Source organism: Alexandromys fortis, unplaced genomic scaffold (assembly GCF_014885135.2).
Source record: "Alexandromys fortis isolate MF-2015 unplaced genomic scaffold, M_Fortis_MF-2015_v1.1 scaffold_91, whole genome shotgun sequence".
Lineage (NCBI taxonomy): Eukaryota > Metazoa > Chordata > Mammalia > Rodentia > Cricetidae > Alexandromys > Alexandromys fortis.
In genome coordinates, this window is record NW_026067968.1 from 640,934 (window position 1) to 663,567 (window position 22,634).

The 22,634-nt window shown below is 45.8% G+C and overlaps 1 protein-coding gene across 3 annotated transcripts in view; it reads left to right on the forward strand.

The window, feature by feature from the left end:
• The window catches only part of Ak7 (adenylate kinase 7), a 72,708-nt gene that overhangs the window by 25,281 nt on the left and 24,793 nt on the right, over nt 1-22,634 (forward strand). For all 3 annotated transcript variants that reach the window (XM_050154827.1, XM_050154829.1, XM_050154830.1), the window contains 7 exons: nt 4,879-4,959; nt 6,198-6,286; nt 9,724-9,814; nt 11,406-11,483; nt 12,141-12,290; nt 14,255-14,383; nt 15,686-15,815. In XM_050154827.1, the coding sequence (XP_050010784.1) occupies nt 4,879-4,959; nt 6,198-6,286; nt 9,724-9,814; nt 11,406-11,483; nt 12,141-12,290; nt 14,255-14,383; nt 15,686-15,815 (748 nt within the window). The remainder of the gene's footprint in view (nt 1-4,878; nt 4,960-6,197; nt 6,287-9,723; nt 9,815-11,405; nt 11,484-12,140; nt 12,291-14,254; nt 14,384-15,685; nt 15,816-22,634) is intronic.

Sequence of the window (22,634 nt, forward strand, 5' to 3'; positions counted from 1 at the left end):
GGGGTGGTGCCTACCATTCCAGCACTGAGGAGGCTAAGGCAGGAGAATAGTGCATTAAAGACCAATCTGAGCTACAAAGTGAAAATTCTTACTCAAAAACAAACAAGGTCAAGGTGTCCCGTGGAGATCCACCTGCCTCTGCCTCCCGAGTGCTGGGATTAAAAGCATGGGCCACCACCGCCCGGCTGAGGCAGGTGGAATTCTTTGAGTCTGAGGCCAGCCTGGTCTTCATAACAAGTTCCAGGCAAGCCAGGAATACACACTGGGACCCAATCTCAAAACAACAACTACAACAAAACAGACCGGAAAAGGATTAGAAATCCTAGTTCAGTGAGGTGGCGGTGGTAGTGCACGCCTTTAAAACCAGCACTCGGGAGGGGGCGGGGGGGGGGGGGGGACGAAAGTTCAAGGCCAGCCTGGTCTACAGTGCGAGTTTCAGGACAAATAGGAGTGTTAAACAAAGAAAACCCCGTCTCAAAGAACAAAAAAAAAAAAAAAAAAAAGGGGGGGGGAAGAAAGGAAAAAGAAATCCTGATCAGCTTCGACTTTGGTGGCAGGACAGACGCTGGGGATTATTGGGCCGTGCCCTCACACACGCTGGGCAGTGAACGCTGTCTATGAGGAAAATCCTCAGACTGCAAAATAAAAGGAATATAGCAGATTATCTAAATGTCTAAATTCTGTTATTTTGTTAAAACGTACACCATGGTCAGACAGTGTGGCAGAGTGAGTTCCAGGACAGGCCCCAAAGCAACAGAGAAACCCTGTCTCAAAAACTCAAAAACAACAACAAAGCCATGCGGTGGTGATACACACCTTTAATCCCAGCACTCAGGAGGCAGAGGCAGGCGGATCTCTGTGAGTTCGAGACCAGCCTGGTCTACAGAGTGAGTTCCAGGACAGGCTCCAAAGCTACAGAGAAACCCTGTCTCAAAACAACAACAACAATAATAATATAAAAAAATAAATAATAAAATAATACCCGTTGATCCACCCTGTTGATCACTCACATGTCTCATTCACTAAATGGGAATGTATAACAAAAAATGAGGCCTGGTAGCCTGAAGGGGAGCAATAGTGTCTTCCTCACACTCTTGTTTAAATAGATTTTTTTAAATCAATATTGATTGATTGATTGGTTTTTCGAGACAGGGTTTCTCTGTGTAACAGCCCTACTTACTGTCCCGGATCTAGCTTTGTAGACCAGGCTGGCCTCAAACTCACAGAGATCCTCCTTCCTCTGCCTCCCAAGTGCTGGGATTAAAAGCGTGCACCACTGTGCCTGGCAGCTTTTTATTTTTAAAACAATACCTTTATTATATAAATATATTAACTCACCCCTAACTCTAAATGATAAAAATTCATTGTGAAATCTGTTTTTTTTAGTTTATGCACATATGTTTTACCTGCATATTTGCGTGTGTGTGTGTATGTGTGTGTGTGTGTGTGTGTGTGTGTGTGTGTGTGTGTGTGTGTGTGCCTGTTGCCTTGGTCTCCAGAAGAGGGCACTAGATTTCCTGGAGCTGGAGTTACAGATTGTTGTGAGAGCTGCCACGTGTGTGCTGGGAAACCCAACCTAGGTTCTCTGGAAGAGCAACAAGTGTTCTTAACTTAGCTATCTCTCTAGCCCCATATAATCTGTTTTTTGTTTTTCTATTGGAAACAGTGTCTCACTAGGTAGCTCTGACTCCTTGAACTCAGAGATTTGCCTGTGCTAGTATTAAAGGTGTTTTCCATGGTGCTTGGCCCCAATTTGGTTTTTTTGGGGGGGGGGTTGTTGTTGTTGTTGTTGTTTTGGGTTTTTGTTTGTTTGTTTTTTTGTTTTTCGCTACAGGGTTTCTCTGTAGCTTTTGGAGCCTGTCCTGCTCTTGTAGACCAGGCTGGCCTCAAACTCACAGAGATCCACCTGCCTCTGCCTCCCGAGTGCTGGAATTAAAGGCGTGTGTCACCAGAGTTTTGCCAAGACCTGTTGGCTTGAATTTGCCTCAGCCTTCTAAATCCTTCCATTACAAGCCTGTGCACCAGGCCCAGTTTAAAGGGGGGGGGATAAAAGCTATCCTTTTGTCTGTAGACTTCTCTTAGTCAGTATTCCATTTCTGTGTAGTTCTCTAGTTTCTGCCTGGAAAGCCTCTGCCTGTCTAGTAGAGGCTGGGCAGGTCTGCAGGATGACCTTTAGGAAATCTTCTGGAGTCACCTTACCTGCTGCGGTTATGAGAAGCCAGAGAACTGAGCCTCCATGCCTTGTTTAACCCACTGATCCCCATACAGGGGAATGTGGGTCAATTACACGCGTGTCAGCCAGCATTCCATTGCCGCAACTAAATGCCCAGGATTAGAAGCTCAAGAAGAGGGAAAGTTTATTGTGTCTCATTGTTCAGAGGTTCCAGTCCGTGACCAATCGGCTCTGTCGCTCTGAGCCTGTGGCAGCATGGTGCTGTAGGATGTCTTGGTGAGCACACATAGCAAAAGAGGCTTGTTCACCTCCTGGCTGAGGATGAAAGAGAAAGAGAGGGAGAGACCAGGCCTCCAATACCCCCTTCAAGGGGAAGTCTTCAAAGACCTAAGACCTGCTACTGTGCCTCCTTGTAAAGTCTCCAGCCTCTCCCCTTGGGTCCACCCTGGTACCAAGCCTTAGAAGGACATTCTGGAACTATCCCCGGAGCACAATGCTACAAGTCCTCCTCAGAACTCTCCCTTGGTGGGCTGTTGAGATGGCTCAGCAGGAAAAAGTGCTTCTGTGCAAACCTGGCAACTGAGATTGATCCCTGGAACCTGCATAAAAAGTGGGATGTGGTGGTACCTATCTGTAACTCTAGCACTCTGACTGAGAGATGGAAGGAAAGACGAGAGACTCTCCTGGGACTTTCAGGACAGCTAGTCTGGAGTACAAGCCAGCTAGCCTGGAATATAAGCCAGCTAGTCTTAGAGTACATACCAGCTAGCCTAGAGTATAAACTAGCCAACCTAGAGGATGAGCCAGCAAACCTGGAGTATGAACCAGCTAGCCTGGAGTGTGAACCAGCTAGCCTGGAGTGTGAACCAGCTAGCCTGGAGTGTGAACCAGCTAGCCTGGAGTGTGAACCAGCTAGCCTGGAGTGTGAACCAGCTAGCCTGGAGTGTGAACCAGCATGTTGAGTATGAACCAGCTAGCCTGGAGTGTGAACCAGCATGTTGAGTATGAACCAGCTAGCCTGGAGTATGAACCAGCATGTGGAGTATGAACCAGCTAGCCTGGAGTATGAACCAGCATGTGGAGTATGAACCAACTAGCCTGGAGTATGAACCAGCATGTGGAGTATGAACCAGCTAGCCTGGAGTGTGAACCAGCATGTGGAGTATGAACCAGCTAGCCTGGAGTGTGAGCCAAGTGAAAACCAACTTCAATGACCTAACCTCTGCTACCCACATGTGTGCTAAGGTATATGGGTGCCCATTTGGTGGAGCATTTGCCTCACACAAACACACACAGAGACCTGTGTTACAACCCAGCATAGTAACAACAATAAAACTGTGCCCCCAGCTCCCCAACATCACTTTCAATTGGTGATGGATTACTAGAAGAAAGCGCCCCCTCTCTCTCTCTCTCTCTCTCTCTCTCTCTCTCTCTCTCTCTCTCTCTCTCATGCATGTGTTTGTAAGTGCGCATGAACACACACGAATCTCCCTCAAGTGAGAATAAGTTCCCAATATGATTAAGCAAAGATTTGAGGAATTCTGCTCTAGGCTGGGACCTCCTGGACTGTCTGTAAGTGAAAGTTTCAGTGAGGCTCACAGGGTGGGGTTTGATGCTAGCCCTTGCTAGCATTCTTGACTACCTGGGAATCATCCCCAGCTCTGAAAAGAAATATGTTAGGGAACGGAAACTTCTAGAAGTCACGTATCTTTAGGACTTGGACTTCATGTCAGTACTCTAGAAAACAACACCATCCTAGCCATTCATGGCACAAGGCTCTCTGGGCTTTGAAAATTTTGTTTTGTCTTGTTTTTCAGTGTTTTGTCAGTTTTTCAGGCTATGTTCACTGCATGGACCCAAGTAATCCTCCCACCTTGGCCTCCAGAAGCTGGGACTTCAGGCACATGCCACCAAGTGGGGCCTGGTTACAACTAGGTATCAAAAGGCCACAATGACTTCTTTGGGCAAAGCAAAGCATCCATACCAATTAAAAGCCTTGTATATTCTAAGAAATGGTCAAGAAAAAAAAAAAAAAGCTTTGTATAGCCAGGCGGTGGTGGCACACACCTTTAATCCCAGCACTTGGGAAGCAGAGGCAGGCAGATCTCTATGAGTTCGAGGCCAGCCTGGTCTACAGAGTAAGTTCTAGGACAGGCTCCAAAGCTACACAGAAAAACCCTGTCTTGGAGAACTAGACCTAGTACAGGGTCTGGGCCAGCTTGTACAAAGTTTCTGGTTTGATACTCAGCACTGCATAAACTTCTTGGTAGCCCTGACCCCCAAGAAGATGTCATCTTCCACTATGTAATGAGTTCAAGACCAGCCTGGGTTGCTTGAGAGCCCACCTGAAAACAAAACAAACAAAAGCCCCACCTGGTCCTGAGCTGCACAGTGATAGATATTGAAGATCCTTCTAGAAGGCTCTGTTTTCATAGCTCCCCTTCCTCTTGCTGCCAGCATGGAGTTCGTAGATGTTGATTCACTTTAGTTATTCATTCGCATTCAGTGTCGAGGGTGTTTGGAAACACTCTGAATTGTTTGTTCCCCTGCAGAGACCCCGGTCCTGTCCCAAGCAGCACCTACGGAGCCCGAAAGACTTGAAAGAGTCTGCAATCGTGCCTGTTTGGGTTACAAAGTCCAGTTCTAACTCAGGATGACTAATAGTATATCAATTCTGTCTTTTTTTTTTTTTTAATCCATTTTAGGGCAAAAAGTTTTCAACTTACGTAGTCGCCACAGGACTTCAGTATGGAGTGGAAGGAGGGATCTTACACGCCTTTTTTAAGGTCTGGCTTTTCAATGAACATGCGAACTCTTCTTTTTTAGTTATTAATTTAAATTTACTTTCAGTTAGCTTACAAAGTAGCAGTTTCCTCACCCCATACCCCTGCCCTCACCCTCACTTAAGACCTAAAGCTATGTGGGTTCTTTGTTGTCGTTAATTTGATTTATAATTGTTATACATGTGTATATAACATGTGTGTTGGGGCCTGCACATGCCTCAGCTCCAGTGTAGAGGTCAGAGGACAGCTTTGTGGGGTGACTGTATGCCAAGTGTTTACCTGAAGAGCCATCTTGTCAGCCCACTATGTATATCTCAGAAAGTGTTTTACAGGGCAGATATGGTGCAGAATACTCATCACCATAGGACTCAGCAGGCAGAGGCAGGAGGACGGAGAGTTTGAGGCCAACCCAGGATATAATGCAAAATCCTATTTCAGAGAAGAAAGAGAAAGGAAGAGAGGGTAAAGGAGGGGAGCGAGGAGGGAAGTGAAGAAAAGTGGGGGTTCAATTTCCAGTATGTGGTGGAGGATACGTGGAGATGGATGAAGATGGGAGAGAGGCCAAGGAGAGACCCAGGAGGGAAGAAGAGAAACAACAGTGTCATCAATTGTAGGAGGAGTTTTCCTGTCCTGACCACCTGCTCCCAGATAGACAGCAGCACAGAGACTTGATAGTACTTTTAAATGTCTGACCAATAGTTTAGGCTTATTACTAACTAGCTCTTGCATTTCACGTTTACCCATATTTCTTATTTACGCTCTGCCATGTTGCGGTACCTTACTAGCATGGCATGGTCATCTCTTACACCCTCTGAATCTGGCTGGAGACTCCTGATGCTGCCCTTCCTCATCCTGTCATTCTCAGTTCGGCTTTCCCACCTAACTTGATCCTGTTCAGCTACTGGCCAGTCAGCTTGTTTATTAAGCCAATCATAGCAACATATGTTCACACAGTATACAGAATGATCATCCCACAGTAGTCAATGTCAAATGGGAACAGTCTACATGGTGAAGATCCATCAGGAAAGGGACTCCTATTGGGTCACATATTGCAGATGATTAAGTAAGATGAGATCTTACAGAGAACAAGTAGACTTTTATGGGACCAGTAGGATGAAAGTTTGAGAGAAATCAAGAAGAGCTGGTGGCACTTCTGGAGCCCTCTGAGTGATGTAGATGTCGGCTGGGAGGGAGAAACATATCCAGAGCAAACTCTCTCTACTTGTCCTTCTCTCATTCAGATGGCTTGGCTGGGCGACATTCCTGCACTACCTGTATTCGGAGATGGATCCAATGTCATCCCAGCCATTCATGTCCTTGATCTAGCAGGGTAAGAGGTCTCCTGGAAGTGTGGCTGTTCTGGGTGATGACTATGTGTAATTCATCTTCAAAGTTATAGCACTGAGACCCTCACATATATGGCTGTATTCGTTCTTCATGGCCTCACGCAGAAGGCACTTAGCACCGCCATTTTGTGCCTGATAAGAGATTGTCCACCCAAAGTCTCCACACTTCTGGTGACATGTGTAGCTTCATCTCTTAGGGACTCTCAGTAGAAAAACAGCTCTGGAGAAGGGTTTGGGGTGCACATTCTGGGTAACCCATTTCTTCTTCCCTTTGTCTCAGATGAGATGGGTGTCACTGTCACACCTATTGCCAAAGTTCCAGAAACCAGTCAGCTAACTGTGAGCTTGAAGCCCCCAACCTCCTTTGAGACAGGGTCTTACTCTGTAGCTCCTCCTCCTGCCTCAGCCTCTCCACTGTGAGGAATTCAAATCTTAAATAAATCTCACAAGGAAATAAGAAAATAGTTTAGCCTAAGGCATGGCCTGTGAATACTGATTCCAGTTTCCCCTCAATGAAGGGTTGGGCAAGGGAAGAGGTCACATGGACTTTCCTGCCTCAGAACAAAGGAAATCATAAATCAGCATATTCAGGAAGTATACTGTTCCTGAATTAAACAGGTAACAGGAATATCAAAAACTCCTTCTTAGTCGGGTGATGGTGGCACACACCCCCATTTCCAGCAGTCAAGAGGCAGAGACCGTGGGATCTCTGTGAGTTCAAGGCTAGCCTGGTCTCCAGAACGAGTTCCAGGACAGACAGGCACCAAAGCTACACAGAGAAACCCTGTCTCAAAAAAAAAAAAAAAAAAAAAAAAAAAAAAAAAAAAAAAAAAAAAAAAAAAAAAAAAAAAACTGAACTCCTTCCTACAGTGAGCAGATGTTGTCTTCTTGTTGCCTTTGCTCTGGGTCTGAAGCAGGCCAGAGATCAGTCAAGTCGAACCACGCATCCCACTTCTGGAGGTTTACCTAATAGACGCAAGAATCTTAGGATCTGGAGGTTAAAAGGGAAGGGTTGTTTGTCTCCCAAGGGCCTGAAGAAACTTTGGCTCTTGATGTGTGACATTCCAATCCACTACAGGCCCACGTGGTACTCACTGCCCAGGGGGACAATCCATAGGCTTTCAACACAAAGGTGGCCCCTTCTGAGCAGAGCACTTCAGCCTCAGGCTTGACCTGAATTTCCCACATTCTCCAAGCCTTCCTGCCTGGTCCAGTTGATGCTGTTGATGCTGACCAGAGCAACAGGGTGGTGGCTGGTTCACTGTTCTTGGAGTACCAGCCTCCTGTGTTTTCAACAGCCGGGGTTGTTGGCTGGATCCCCCAGGGGCTGGTTCCAGAGGCCCAGATTTTCCCTCTCTCACAGTGGATCATTCTGGATCCCAGAGAAAGTCACACAGATTGAACTTCGGGGCCACAGGTGTGTGGGTCCCTCCAAGACACGAACCTAAATGATTTCTATGATTGTTCTGAAAGCAGGGTCCCTGAAATGGTATAAATTCCAGACTTGGCAGCACGTACATTAAGCCCATCTGGTTGTGCGTTCCCGTGATCCCAGGATGAAGCATTCAAGACCAGCCTGAGCTAGATAGCGAGTTCCAGGCTAACCTGGGCTAGGCAGCCATATCATCTCTTATTCCAGTCCCTAGCCCCCTCCCCCAAACCACCCAGATTTGCCGCAGTTAACACAAACTTGAAGAAAGAAGTATGCAAATGTGTCTTCTCCGCACAGACCTGTCCATTCTGTCAGCAGGTTTTAAAGAAGGAAAATGTTTCCCCTTTGACTAGAGGTCATAGGCTGGCCTTGAAAGGACGGTCTCCCTGCCTCAGCCTCCCCAGGGCTACCTGTCACCACGCCCAGTCCAACCTTTTACGTTCTTAAGACCAAACACTCCACAGGAGTCCTTAATATCTTTTTTCTTTCTAAAGCAGGAGGACAGTTTGAAGTGAGTTGAAAAGAAAAATAAATAAATACCCCAGGGTGAGCTGCAGAGATCCACCTCCACAGCTGCCCAGAGAGGGGAACGGAGAAAGGAGAGGGACAGCCAGACACTTGAGTCACCAGCCCTAAATAACTTACCTTTTTATTTTGTTTGGTTGTTTGGTTTTTAGACAGGGTTTCCCTGTGTAACAGCCCTGGATATCCTAGAACTCTTGCAGACCAGGCTGGCCTTGAAATCACAGAGACCCACCTGCCTCTGCCTCCCAAGTGCTGGGTTTAAAGGTGTGAGCTACCACCATCTAGTTAATATCTTCCTGCATATTTATTTGAACCCTATAAATTATTTAGTAGAGGACAGAAAGCTAAATGCTAAAAGTCTCGGAGATGTTAATATAAAATAGATGTGAAATGAACATTCATTATTATTGCTTCTTTTTTTGATCTCCAGGGCCAGGGGTAGAACCCAGGACCAGGCCTGGGCTAAACATGCGCTCTACCATGAGCTAACTGAGCGTTTAAACGCGCACATTTGTACCTCATCATAGCGAAGAGGAAGCTAACGAGGAGGGGGGAAGGAATGGCGCGCCTCGGCAGTAGACTTCCAGAAATCACAGATGTGCTCAGACCCCTGCTGTGCCGCTCACCACAGCATCTCTCCTTATAAAACGGGGACAGTCACAGCAGCCGTCTGACAGGGGTGTTGTGAGGATTCGATGGCAGAGGCTAGCAGCAGCCAGAAGCACTGGCAGTCACCGATTCAGATCACCTCCGCGTCACTTCCTTAAGACGGCGGCCATATCTTGACTCTGTGTCTCACTGTGCAGATCACTGACCCCAAACACAGCTGTGAAACTCGCGGGAGCTACTGGGTGGACGAGCCTTTCTGACGAGAGTCGGGGTCAGGTCTTCTTAGAGTTGGGGTGGTATACTTAGAAGAGACCAGATTATAACTGGGTTAATGGTCCTATAATGTCAGTTACTAGGGAGGCTGGGACATGTTCAGGGCCTGCCTGAGCTACAAAGCAAGTATGAGACTAGCCTGGGCAATTGAGTGAGATTCTGTCTCAAAATACATAAAAAGTAGAAACAGAGTACTAGGGAATTAGTAGGTCAGGGATAGCATGCCTGCTGGCATGTGGAAGGCCTTGAGTTCAACCCCTCATGTCAGAATAATAATAATAATAATAAACATGAAACAAAGAAATAGAAAAATATGTAAAAAAAGAAAACAGGTTTGGGACCCAGATGTATTTCTTTGCAGACCCGGCTCTGTCCCAGGAATTCTTTAGTCTGGGAAATACTGCCTAACATCTTAATCCTCCCTTCATCTGTAGACTGCAGACAGTGGCCCTGCCCCTGATGTTGGTGAACATTAAGCGAGGCCCCTTAGCTAAGGACCAAACACCTGCCTGGCCCGCGAGGGTTGAGCTCTGTTTTTCTCCTTGTCTTTCCTGTCCGGTTGTTGTGCCTGTTGCTCAACAGTGTGATCCAGAACGTCATAGACCACCTGCCAAAGCTGCACTACCTGGTGGCTGTGGACGAGTCTGTCCACACCCTGGAAGACCTGGTCAAGGTACAGTGGTCTGTGTGCTCATGCCCCTGTGACTTAGCTTGGATATCTGTACCCTGTAAATGATAGTTACCAACTTCTTTGTGCTAACAGGGCTTCGGGACACAAAAAACAGGATGTGCTTAAACCTCAAACTGACTGGGGGGGCGGGGAGCTGGAGAGATGATGGCTCAGCGATTAAGAGCATTGGTTGTTCTTCCAGAGGACCCACATGGCAGTTTGTAGCTGTCTGTAACTCCAGTTTCAGGGGATCTGGCACAGACATACATGAAATGGATAAAGAAATAAATCTTTTTAAAAACTGATTATCTATAGCTTCAGGCTAAGTGATGGGAAATCACTACCCAAATGCCCTTTGTCCAGTACGTGCACGCAAGAGAGCAAGAAAGACCACCATTGGGTCCAGGCTGAGGGAATGGAGATCATCAGGGATACACAAAGGACGTGCTGAGATCCGTGGGCACTGGGCCTACAGGACTGCTAGAGACCAGATCACCAAAGCCTCAGGCACTTCTAGGCTCTCTAGACAAGGGTCAGGGAGCTCCCTATAGCATAGCTGCCTTACAGCCCAGCTGGCTGAACTGCTGCAGCCTCCTCTGGCCCTTGCTTGGCTTCTCTGTACTCACCATTAAGATTTAGTTCCAGGATCTTTGTCTGTAGCCTCCCTGCCTTCTTTTCATGTCCCTAGTCCCTCTTTAAAAATATTATTACATCGGGAGGCAGAGGGAGGCGGATCTCTGTGAGTTCGAGACCAGCCTGGTCTACAAGAGCTAGTTCCAGGACAGGCTCCAAAACCACAGAGAAACCCTGTCTCGAAAAACCAAAAAAAAAAATATATATATATATTATTTATTATGATTATGCAACACTGCTTGGCCAATGACTCTAGTGTATTCCTAGCTAGCTCTTATGTCTTAAATTAACCCATTTGTAGTAGGTGCATCACCATGTGGTTGTGCCCTACCAGTAAGGTTCTGTCTGGCATCCCGCATCTGTCTCCAGTGGCAGCTACATAACTTCTTCTTAATTCCACCTATTCTCTCTCTACATCTGCTTGGAATTCCCACCTTGCCCTCTTCTGTGCTGCAATAGGCCCAAAGCAGATTCTTTACTAACCAATGGTATTCACAACATACAGAGAGGAAACCCACATCAGGGCTATGTCCCTTGGGGGATGTGAACAGCATCCTTAAGTTTCATTTGCTTATATGACCCTTAGCCTGAGTGACTCCATTTTGATCTGGTGTGTTGGGGCTCAGTGCAGGAGCTCAGTCTAAAACACTGGGCTCCCATTATGGGTGGAGTTTAATAATAGACAGTAGCATAGACTCCCTTGGCTGAACTGCAAACACCCGCATGACCGTGATCAATGCACGTGTCTGTCTCCTTTCTGGAAGTTGGTGAACCCTGCAGGCAAAGACCAAAGCCTCATCTTTGCCCTTGGTGTTTTCAGAACCCAGAAGTGAGTAGATGCTCTATACTATTTTGAAAATACCTTTTAGTGTGCGTGCTTGGTAATATTTGTAGTTACTTGAGAAGTTTTACGTAAAACTTTGCAAGCAAACCAAATAATACGTCTGTTTCTCCTGAACAGTGCATCAGCAAAAATACTGGCCCTGGAAAAATCCAGAAAGTACCCAAAGAGAATGCTTTTCTAACAAAGGACTTGCCAGTCAGTATAAAAAATGTTTTTTTCAAAACCTGTTTCCCTAAATAATATTGAAGGGGCAGAATGGGATGGGTGGGGGTTGTGGGCTAGAGAGAATATTTTGTCAATACTTATTTTTGGGTGGTTAACCATGAGGCCGCATTATTCAAAAAGGTAGATGATAGCTGGTGTGGCACAGAATGCTTGTAATCCCCACATTCAAGAAGTAGAGGCAGGCTGGATGGTGGTGGTGCACCCCTTTAATCCCAGCACCTGGGAGGCAGAGGCAGGAGGATCTCTGTGAGTTTGAGGTCAGCCTGGTCTACAAAGCAAGTTCCAGGTTAGCTAGAGCTGTTACACAGAGAAACCTTGTCTTGAAAAACCAAAAATAAAAATAGAAAAAAAAAAGAAGTCTCAGGGCTGAGGCTGGAGCTCATGGGTAGGGTAAAAGAGTAGAGGTAAGACACACACACACACACACACACATACACACACACACACCCGGGACAATGATGCAGGCATAAATAAACAACAGTTGTTCTGTAAACAAACAGTGCTGACCAGTTTTCCTGTTCAATGAATGGATGTGATTATTTATTTATTTATTTATTTATTTATTTATTGGATGTGATTTTTGTCTGATGATAACAAGACCAACCTCTACTTGCCCCTAATCCTCAGCAACCGTATATTGACCACTTACTGGTCAACCTGAGGATGGAGGCGTTGTTTGTGAAGGAGAATTTCAACATCCGCTGGGTCGCCCAAACAGGGTTTGTAGAGAACATCGGCAGCATCCTCAAAGAGTACAAGCAAAGCCGAGGATTACTGGTAACTACGGCCACTTACTGTTTTAGGTTTCTGATGTAAGCAGTCAATGTAGCTCACTGCCGGTATCTCTATACTGGCAGGAGTGTTTCCATTTTAAAACTTCTAAACAAGGCCTGGAGGGATGGCTCAGCCGTTAAAGGCTAGGCTCACAACCAAAAATATAAGAGTTCGGTTCCCAGCACCCACGGCTGTCCCTCCAGGTACCAAAAAAATTAATTAATTAATTAATTTTTTAAAAAGCTTCTGAACAAATTGTTCATGTTCAACATGCGTCTCCAGTCTTATAGTCTGCACATGTATTGCATTAAAACTTATGAGCCAAACTTAGAATAATCCAAAGTGAACATCAACAATAACAAACTGGTCAATATAAACGAATGAGTGGATTGTTATTCTGTTTTAGTCCTGGATAAAGTCAGCCTGCCCCAGGAGGCAGGATTCACTCTTGGTATACTGGCAAAAAGGTGCACAGCAACCTGCTCAGTGGATGACAAGCTCCAGGTGCTAGTGAGTACACCAAAGTGGTCCAGCATTGCCCTTCATCCTGCCTCCATCACTGTTCGGCATCTTGCTACTTACCAGTCATCCCTCACAACGTGGGACCAGTCACTTAACTCACTGCACTCAGACCCACTCTAGTGTTCACGCTTATCCCATTACGGGTGTCCCTGCTGTCAAAGTGTGACTGCAAAGTTATAGGCAAAATTATGTGATCTTAGGCATATGGATACAGCCAATGGAAATTTCCATCCTTGTGGTTCTAAAATATGTCTTGCAAAATGCTAGTCACAGTTTCACAACTCTTTGGACCATTTTGAAAGAAATGATTATTTGTTATTGATATTTTTCTTTCTGTTTGGTGTAAATATTTACTAACTGCTTATGAATGAATACCACAGCATCTTCAACGTTCAGGCAAGTCTACCTCCCTCCCTCCCTCCCTCCCTCCCTTTCTCCCTTTCTCCTTCTTATCCTTATTATTTTGTTTTTAAAACAAGATTTTGTGCTGTAGCCCAGGCATCCTTGAACTCCTCAAACAGGAAGAAGTAGTGGTTTTAACAAAGTGATCGGGAGGCAGAAACAAAATGTTCACAAGTTCAAGGCCAGGCTGGGCTACGTAGTGAGAACTTGTCTGAAATAAATAGATGATAGATAGATAGATAGATAGATAGATAGATAGATAGATAGATAATCATTTTTTAAAAAATAAAAATAAGCTGGGCAGTGGTGGTGCACACCTTTAATCCCAGCACTCGGGAGGGAGAGGCAGGCAGATCTCTGTGAGTTTAGGCCAGCCTGGTCTACAAGAGCTAGTTCCGGGACAGGGTCCAAAGCCACAGAGAAACCCTGTCTTGAAAAACCAAAATAAATAAATATTAACTTTAAACTTTTGAAGATCAAATTCAGAAAGTGATACTGTAAGGCCCTATTTACTGGACCCTAAATTCTTGTGAATGGTCAAGGACAAATGAAAGTGATGACAGGTAGCCTGGGCACCTTTATGCATTCCTGGGCATACGTTTTTCTCTCTATATTTCTGTTTTATTTGTTTGTTGTTAGACAGGATCTCACATAACAGAGATCTCACTCACTATGTAGGTGAGCCTGGCCTAGACTTCTCCACTTCCCACGTGCCGGGACGACTGGCATGGACCATCACACCTAGCATCTTGAACATGACTCGTTGAATGTTCTGTTCCTCCCTGGCCCAGCTCATAGCATAGATACGATTCCATCCTCATGGAGCAAATGGCTGTGAGCCACAGGAATAGGAGGCAGAGACTTTCAGGATGATGGGGTCGTGAGCCATCACAGTGACAGGGAATAGAGGCAGAGAGTCTGGAGTCTGGTTGAGCTGCTGAAGTCGGTCTACAGGGTCCAGAGTCATTGGAAAGATCACAGTCCTGAAGCAACACCCTTCCAGCTCCACAACCCTAAGACATGTATTCCCTGTTCTTTTGTAGCCAATCAAGATCTGCATTCTTGGTCCTCCTGCCGTGGGAAAATCCAGCATCTCTGAAGAATTGGTCAAGTACTACAAACTACATCACATCAAAATAAAGGATGTGATTACGGAAGCCATAGCCAAACTGGTAACACGATCATCCACTTTTATAAGAATCTTTCCAGTTCACAGAATGTGTTCCTGAGTAATAAGCAAGTGACTAATTCAGATGTCAAAGAAATTTATTATTTTAATTGGACTTTGTTGCTGGTCCCGGTTATGACAATGGAGAACCCCACAGGGCTCTCTGTCTTCCTATTGATGGAGGCGGTTGTAGGACTGTCCTTGGAGTTCTGCCTCCAGTCTCTCCCAAAGTACATCTTCTGTTTGCTGGATAAAATATTTTTAGTTCAGTTTTGTTTTGTTTTTAATCTCATTGTATTTTCCTCAGTCTAGTATCAGATTATTTGCTGTCTTCTTAAAAATAATTTTATTAGGAATGGTAGAAACCAAGCTATACTTCCATAAGTAGTTATGAAAGGTCATTTTTGGGGGTGCTAGAGATCGAACCCAGGGCTTTGTACATGCACCCACTCAACTAAAGGTCTTGATTTTTATAAAATGTGTTTCCTTCAAGTAAGACACAATTGAGGTGCTGGAGAAATAGCTCAGCACTTCAGAACACTTGCTCCTAACCACTTGTAACTCCAGCTCCAGGGAATCCAATGCCGTCTTCTGGCCTCCATGGGTACTGTACCCAGGTGCACAAACCCACACACAGACACACTCATATACATGTAATTGGAAGTGGTCATGTAAGTCTTTAATACCAGCACTTTGGAGGCAGAGGCAAGAAGATCTCTGAGTTCTAGGAAATTGTGGTTTCTAGAGTGAGATCCAGGACATCCTGGTCTACAGCGTGAGTTCCAGGACAGCCGGGACTACACAGAGAAACCCTGTCTTGAAAAAAAATATATAAATAACCACACACACCCCCAAATGGTGGTGCGTGTCTTAATACCAAATGATGGGGAAGCAAAGGCAGGTAGGTCTCTGTGAGTTCAAAGCCAGCTAGGGAATTCCAGGTCAGCTAGGACTGGATAGTGAGGCCCTGACTCAAATAAAAAATTTGAGAGAGAGAGAGAGAGAGAGAGAGAGAGAGAGAGAGAGAGAGAGAGAGAGAGAATAATCTAGTATCTTAGAGAATTGCTGGCTCCTAGGCAGTTGTGGAGTTAACACTGACTATACTACTATCTTCCTAAAAGTAGAGCTAAGGAAAGCCTTAAGGCCCTTATCCGTCTTGGTAGATACACACATCCTGCAGACTTTTGCATGATGTCTGTTACTAGGTACACTCCCCACTGAGACTTTTTCCAGGCTCACTGGTCAGACTGTTAGTGACACCCTCACCGTTGGGCACAGTCAGCTTGGTTATCCGTGTGGCATACAGGAGGCGATTGTCACACCCAAGGATGCCGGGGAAGGAGAAGAGGAAGGTGAAGAGGAGGAAGAAGAGGAGAATGTGGAGGATGCCCAGGAGCTCCTGGATGGCATCAAGGAAAGCATGGAGCAGAATGCAGGTGACGCATAGAGCCACCAGGGCAAGAGCTGTGCCAGGCTGGCACGGCAGCTGCTGTGGGTTCTGTCTGGTTATAAAATGCTGCCTGTGAGCTGGGAAGATGGTTCAGTGGTCAGGAGCTTTGGCTGCTTTTCCAGAGGACCCCGGTTTGGTTCACAGCACCCACACATAAGTATCAGTTCCAGGGCACCTGATAGCTCCTTCTGGACTCCACACGTACTGCCCTCACAGGCCCAAATGCACACTCAGATGCACACATATAAATAAAAGAAAGCAAACTCTTCCCTTTAAGCTGCCTGCTTGCAAAATTAAAGTGCTATCGAAAATACAGTAATAATAAGAAGTTTAATTCATAGTCTCATCTCTCAGAAAAAAAACTTATTGTTAATATTTTGGCGACTATATGATAATTTCCTAATTTTAAAAAAAATCAGGAGTTGGCAGCGTAGCCCTGGGAAAGAGTACTTTCTTAGTGTTCATAAAGCCTTTGCTGTGAGCTGCAGCATCACCAAAACATGATCCTTCTTTAACACGGGGATTCCAGCATTGTACACAAACCCACTAAGTGCAGTCAGTGGTTGGGGCTCCCACCCTGTCAGGCTCTCAAGTGGCTTTCTTGTTGTCCTCCGTCTTCTGCTCTCGCTCGTGGCTCTTTCTGGTGCTCCAGGGTTGTGGTGCTAAGTGAAGCCTGGATGAGAGGGACATGGCAGCCCAGACGGCAGAATGTACTGGAAGCATACTGCTCTTCTCCCTGTGGCCGTCCAGGAGCCAAGACCCATCCCCTGTGTATTCCAGGGCACAGGACCCGACTGCTCTCCTTGGTCCTCTAGGGCAGCGGTTCTCAACCGCCCTGTGGTGCAACCCTTTAATACAGTTCCTCATGGTGTGGTCACCCTCAACCATAAAGCTATTTTCATTGCTACTTCATAACTGTGATTTTTGCTACTGAAATGAATCGTAATGTAAATATGTGACCCCTGTGAAAGGGTCTTTCAACCCCCAAAGGGGTCACGACCCACAAGTTGAGAACCATCACTGTAGAGATTTCCTCTGGAATACCACATCTTTGGCACCAAGATGGGCATGGGTGTCCTATCCTCAACCTACAGAATGAGTCAAAATGATTTTTGTACTGCTTTGCTTTGATGTTTTGATATAGGGTCTCTCTGTATAGCCCAGGCTATCCTCAAATATGTGATTCTTCTGCCATGGCGCCTCTCTGTTGGCACCCGATGCACACCCCCACTTCTATAAAATTGAAATCCTTTATCTTGCCTTCTCTCACTCTATCTTTGTTACTTTCTCAAGCGTAATGGTGGGTTTTAAATGTCACCGTGGCACAGTCTAGAGTCACCTAGGGTGAGAGCCCTGATGAGGGATTCCCTCCATCAGGTTAGATTGTGGGTGAAGGTACCCTAGCACTTCAGGGTGCTCCCCTCTGGACGCTGGATTATGCACAGACCACACCCAAACACCGGTTTCCAAGCAGGAACCAAATGCAAAGGGATCCTTTATGAAGCAAGGCAAAGAGACAAGGTGATCGAGTCTGAGCCGGGCAGAAACAGCAGCAAATAGATTTGCAAGTGTTAAATTTTGGTTATTTTTTTGTTTTGTTTTGTTTTGTTTTTCAAGGCAGGGTTTCTCTGTAGCTTTGGAGCCTGTTTTAAAGCTATGTCTTGTAGTCCAGGCTGGCCTCGAACTCACAGAGATCCGCCTGCCTCTGCCTCCAGAGCGCGCCACCGCCTGGCACAAGCGTTTAATTTAAAAGGAAAAAGGGGGCAATCCATGTAAGAATGAGGTAGGATGAGTTGGTAAATTCTGATTGGGGATGCTGATTAGGTTAGTCAAAATAATGTATTTTGGTTGCTGGACCTTGATATTTTGTTAGTTGGGCCATGGTGATCAGTCTCAGGAATGTGTCAGTGGCTAAATAAGGGAACAGACCTTGGTGGCTAGCTTTAGGAATGTGATCTAACAGTTTAGCGAGGGGGAGAAAGGTAGGCTCAGGCTCGCTAGAGCCCTTCAGTGGGTGTGTCTGGGGGAGATTGTCTTGATTACTAAATGCCCTGGTGGCATCAGTCACTTAGGCAAGGGATTCAGGACTGTATAAATGTAGAGAGAGCTAGGTACTTGCATGCCTGCATTCACTTCTCTCTGCTCCTGACGGTGGATGTCCTTGCCACTTTGGTTTCCCTGCAATGATATACTGTAAACTTGGAACCATAAACCATATCCCCCTAAGTTGCTTTGGCTTGGATAGTCTATCACAGCAACAGAAACGAAACCAGGATGTCAAGTTTGTCCAACAGTCCCTCTTGTCTGTGTTTACTTGAACTGAGAGCATGAACCTTGAGTATGTTTGAACAAAACAAGACCTTTGAACCCTCTGCAGAGACAGGTGTCCAGAACACCTGGGAGCTCACATGACCCATCTCAGTCCCAAGGTCTCGAGCAACACAAGTTTCACAGCCCCACAGGGGGGATGCCTCAAGGCCCCAGGCGTAGCTCCCACTTCATTTGCCCTCAGCCGGAGTGCCTTAGTTATGGATTCTTTTCTGTTTGTTTTGGTTTTTGAGACAGGGTTTCTCTGTGTAGCCCTGGCTGTCCTGAAACTTACTACGAAGACCAGGCTGACCTTGAACTCAGAGATCCACCTGTCTCTACCTCCCAAATGCTGGGATTAAAGATGTGCACCGCCACTGCAGGCTCCAAAGCTACACAGAGAAACCCCCTCTTGAAAAAGAAACCAAAAGGACAAATGTTCACACTTGTGTCCATTGCATATCTTCCCTGTACACAGGATACTGGAGAATCATATCTGGCATCTACTTTTAAAGCTCATTTCAGTAATTATGAATGTGGATTAATAGTAACATTTTAATTACTACTAATATTGAAAAAGACTGAAAATGAAAAAGAAGAAACCCAGGGTAGTAATTTAAAAAGCTGCACCCAGTAGTTGGGCTTCACTCCTTCCTTCCTTTTTTGAGACAGGGTTTATTTGTGTAGCCCTGGAACTCTCTCTGTAGACCAGGCTGGCCCTGAACTCACAGAGATCCATCTGCCTCTGCCTTGGGAGTGCTAGAATTAAAGATGTGCGCTACCACTGCCCAACTTCATTTGTTCATTTTAAAGCAGACAGGTCCAGCCATTATGAAAAGCAGTCTGGGAATTCCTAACATAGTGAAGAATACATGGGCAGGTATGGTGGCTCACACCTGCAGTGTAGCACTGGGAAGGCTGAAGAAGGAGAGTTGTGAGTTCCAGGTCAGCCTGGGATGAATAAAGAGACCCTGCCTAAAAAAACAAAAGGGGGTGGGATGGGGTGGCTGGTGAGATGGCTCAGTTGGTAGAACTGCTTGCTGTATAAACATGAGGTCTGAATTCTGATGCCTGGCACACATCCCTAACCCAGCACTGGGGAGCTGGTGACAGGTGGGTCCTTCGAGCTGACTGGCCAGCCAGCTACCCAAATCAGGGACCTCCAGGTTCAGCAAGAGACCCTGTCTTAAAATATAAGGTGGAAAGTGGGGCGTGATAGTGTGTATCTTTAATCCCAGCACTTGGGAGATCTCTGTGAATTCAAGGTCAGCCTGGTCTACATAGTGAGTTTCAGGTCAGCCAGAGCTGTTACACAGAGAAACCTTGTCTTGAAAAACCCAAAATAAAAATGACTAAATAATTAATTAATAAATAAATAAAGTCAAATACAGAGAGAAAAATATTAGAGAGGAGAGGATAGAGGTAGGTGGGAGAGTTGGATCAAAAGACACAAAATGAGGGGAACTAGAGTGGTGGTTCAGTGGTTAAGAGCATTAACTGTTCCCGCAGAGAAACTGGGTTCAATTCCCAACATTCGCATGGTGACTCACATCCATCCATAGCTCTGGCCCCAGGATATCTGACACCTTCTTCCGACCTCCACAGGCACCGAACACATATGTGGTACACACACAAGAAAGAAACACCCATACACATGAAATAAAAATAAATGTTCTTTAAGTTAAAAAAAACATTAAATGTGAATTACAGATGATTGTGCATTGCTATGTGGCTGCTGGGAATGAAAACCAGGATTCTCTGAAGAGCAGCCAGTACTCTTAACTCATGAGCATCTCTCCGGCTCCAAAATGAATGTTATTTTTGGTTTTGTTTTAAAATACAAACTGCCAGCTATGTAGGGAGGCGATACAATATGCAAATTAAAGTTAATGTTCTATTTTAATTGTGTGTGTGTGTGTGTGTGTGTGTGTGTGTGTGTGTGTGGTTTTCAAGGCAAGGCTTCTCTGTAGCTTTGGAGCCTGTTGTCCTGGAACTAGCTCTACTAGACCAGGCTGGCCTTGAACTCACAGAGATCCACCTACTTCTGCCTCCTGAGTGCCACCACCTCCCAGCCTTGAATTGTTTGTTAAGCAGATTTTGACTACTCTCATCACAAGTAACTGAGATGAGAGACGGTTCATCTGCTCTTCTATGGTAACCATCCTGTTTCCTGCATGCTTCCGATGTACTGTGCTGTGACCCACATGTCTACACGGTGACATTTATCCATGAACAAATAAACATAAAGGGACAGAGCCCCCGGTCTCAGATAGAGCTCAACATTGGCCAAAGTTCGTGGTTTATCTCTAGGGAGGTCACAGTTGTCTAGAGAAAGACGCCTTAGTGATACTTTCCGTATCAATTTTCTATTGCTCTGACGAAACACCATGACCAAGGCAACTTGTAATTTACTTGGATCCACAGTTCCAGAGGAATAAGAGTCCATCATGGCAGGGGGGGCATGGCAGCAAGCAGGAAGTGGAGGGCTTCCATCTTCCATTCCAAGTCTGAAGCAGAACATGAGCGGGAAGTGGGGTGCGACTATAAACACTCAAAGTCCGTGCTCCAGTCATGTACACCCTCCCAACAAAGCTGCACCCCAGAAAGCTGCCACACCCCCCAAACAGCACCACCAGCTGGGAAGCAAGGTCTTAAACATCCACACCTGTGGGTGACATTCCCTGCTCAAACCACTGCACCGGCCATGGTTCTCTTACTCACAATGACCCAAACCTGCTATAGGAACCACATTCTCCCTCACTGGACACACCTCTGCTGACTCAGCAGAGGGCAATGGCAACCCGTAGTGTTTAAAACAAACCAGGCAAGTAGGCAAGGTTCTCAGCTAGGTTTCTGTAACCCTAGCACTGGGGGAGGGGGTAGAGGGTGGAGACAGGAGGGTAGCTGGAGCTTGCTGACCATCTGCCTTACTCCAGGTCCAGTGAGAGACCCTGTCTCAAGGGAATAAGGTGGAAAGGAACAGAGCAGGAAACCCATGTCCTCCTCTGGACTCTATGTACGCACAGGTGTGCCCACCAGTGCACATAGGCTCTCACACGCACACACATACACGCACACGCGCGCGCACGCGCACGCACACACACACACACACACACACACATGCACTTTCATACATACCAAAGAGAAGTAAGTAAATAAACGTACCCTCCCCAGGCGGTAGGGGCACACGCCTTTGATCCCAGTACTTCCAGAGGCAGAGGCAAGTGGATCTCTGTGAGTTTGAGGCCAGCCTGGTCTACAGAGAGAGTTCCAGGACAACCAGGGCTACACAAAGAAACCCCGACTCAAAAAAACCAATAAATAAATAAACAAACAAACCCTCTAGAAAATGAAAGCTGCTTAAATAAACTCTGTGTTCAAATATTAGTAAGTCCTTTCACTTTTGCAGTTTGGGCTTATTTCTTTACTTATTTCTTTGTACCACTAGAACCCACACAGGGCAGCTGTGTTGACCACTAGTTGGAATTCGGCTATGCTAACCAATACCTTTGACTTCTGTTGTTTATCTCAGCACGGCGCTCTGGAGCACAGATTTTCTGAATCTTTACTACCTAGTGACCTGTGCAACACAGAGAAGTAGAAGAAAGGAGAGTGTCTGGCTTTCTTTTGGTTTGCTTTACTTTTACATATTTTGTGTGTTTGTTCATGATGACACAGGGTCTCATGTACCAGACAAGATTGGCCTCAAACTGACTACATAGTAAAGACTGTTCTTAAACTCCTGATCCTCCTGTCCCTCACTCCTGAGTGCTGGGATTGCCATCATGTTCTGTATCGTGGTGCTGGGGATCAAATGTGGCGTTTAGTGTATGCTGGGCAAACATGTTATCAAATGGACTATAGCCTCATTCTTAATTAGAATTGTTGACACATGGGTTTTTGAGATGTGTGTGTGTGTGTGTGTGTGTGTGTGTGTGTGTAGTACAGGTTGACCTGGAACTCACTATGTAGCCCAGATTGGACTCAAACTCATGATTCTCCTGCCTCAGCTTCTTCCCACCCAAAGGCCTCTGACACCACGCCCAGTTTGAGAGATAGTTTTGTTTTCTTTTGTTTTCTGAGACAGGGTTTCTCTGTGTAGCTTGGGTGACTGTCCTAAAACTCACTCTGTAGACCAGGGTGGCCTTGAACACACAGAGATCTTCCTGTCTCTGCTGGTATTAAAGGCGTGCTCCACCAGTGCCTGGTCATTGAGAGATATTTTAATGGGATCATTTTATTGTCGCTAGTGGAATGATAACTTAATTGAAAAAAAAAGAAATAAAAAAGAAGGACGCGACTACTCCTAGGTGTGGTGGAGAAGGCTTATTGTAGGTAAAAAGGAGAGCACAGCCAGAGTCAGGGACATCTGGGAGAGCCCAGAGTGAACAGACTGTGAACCTAGCCATGTAGGAAGATGGAGGAGGGAGGGGAGAGCCAGGAGACCAGGATGGTAAATGGCTCTGGAATCAGTATAAACCAAAATCGCTGAATTATA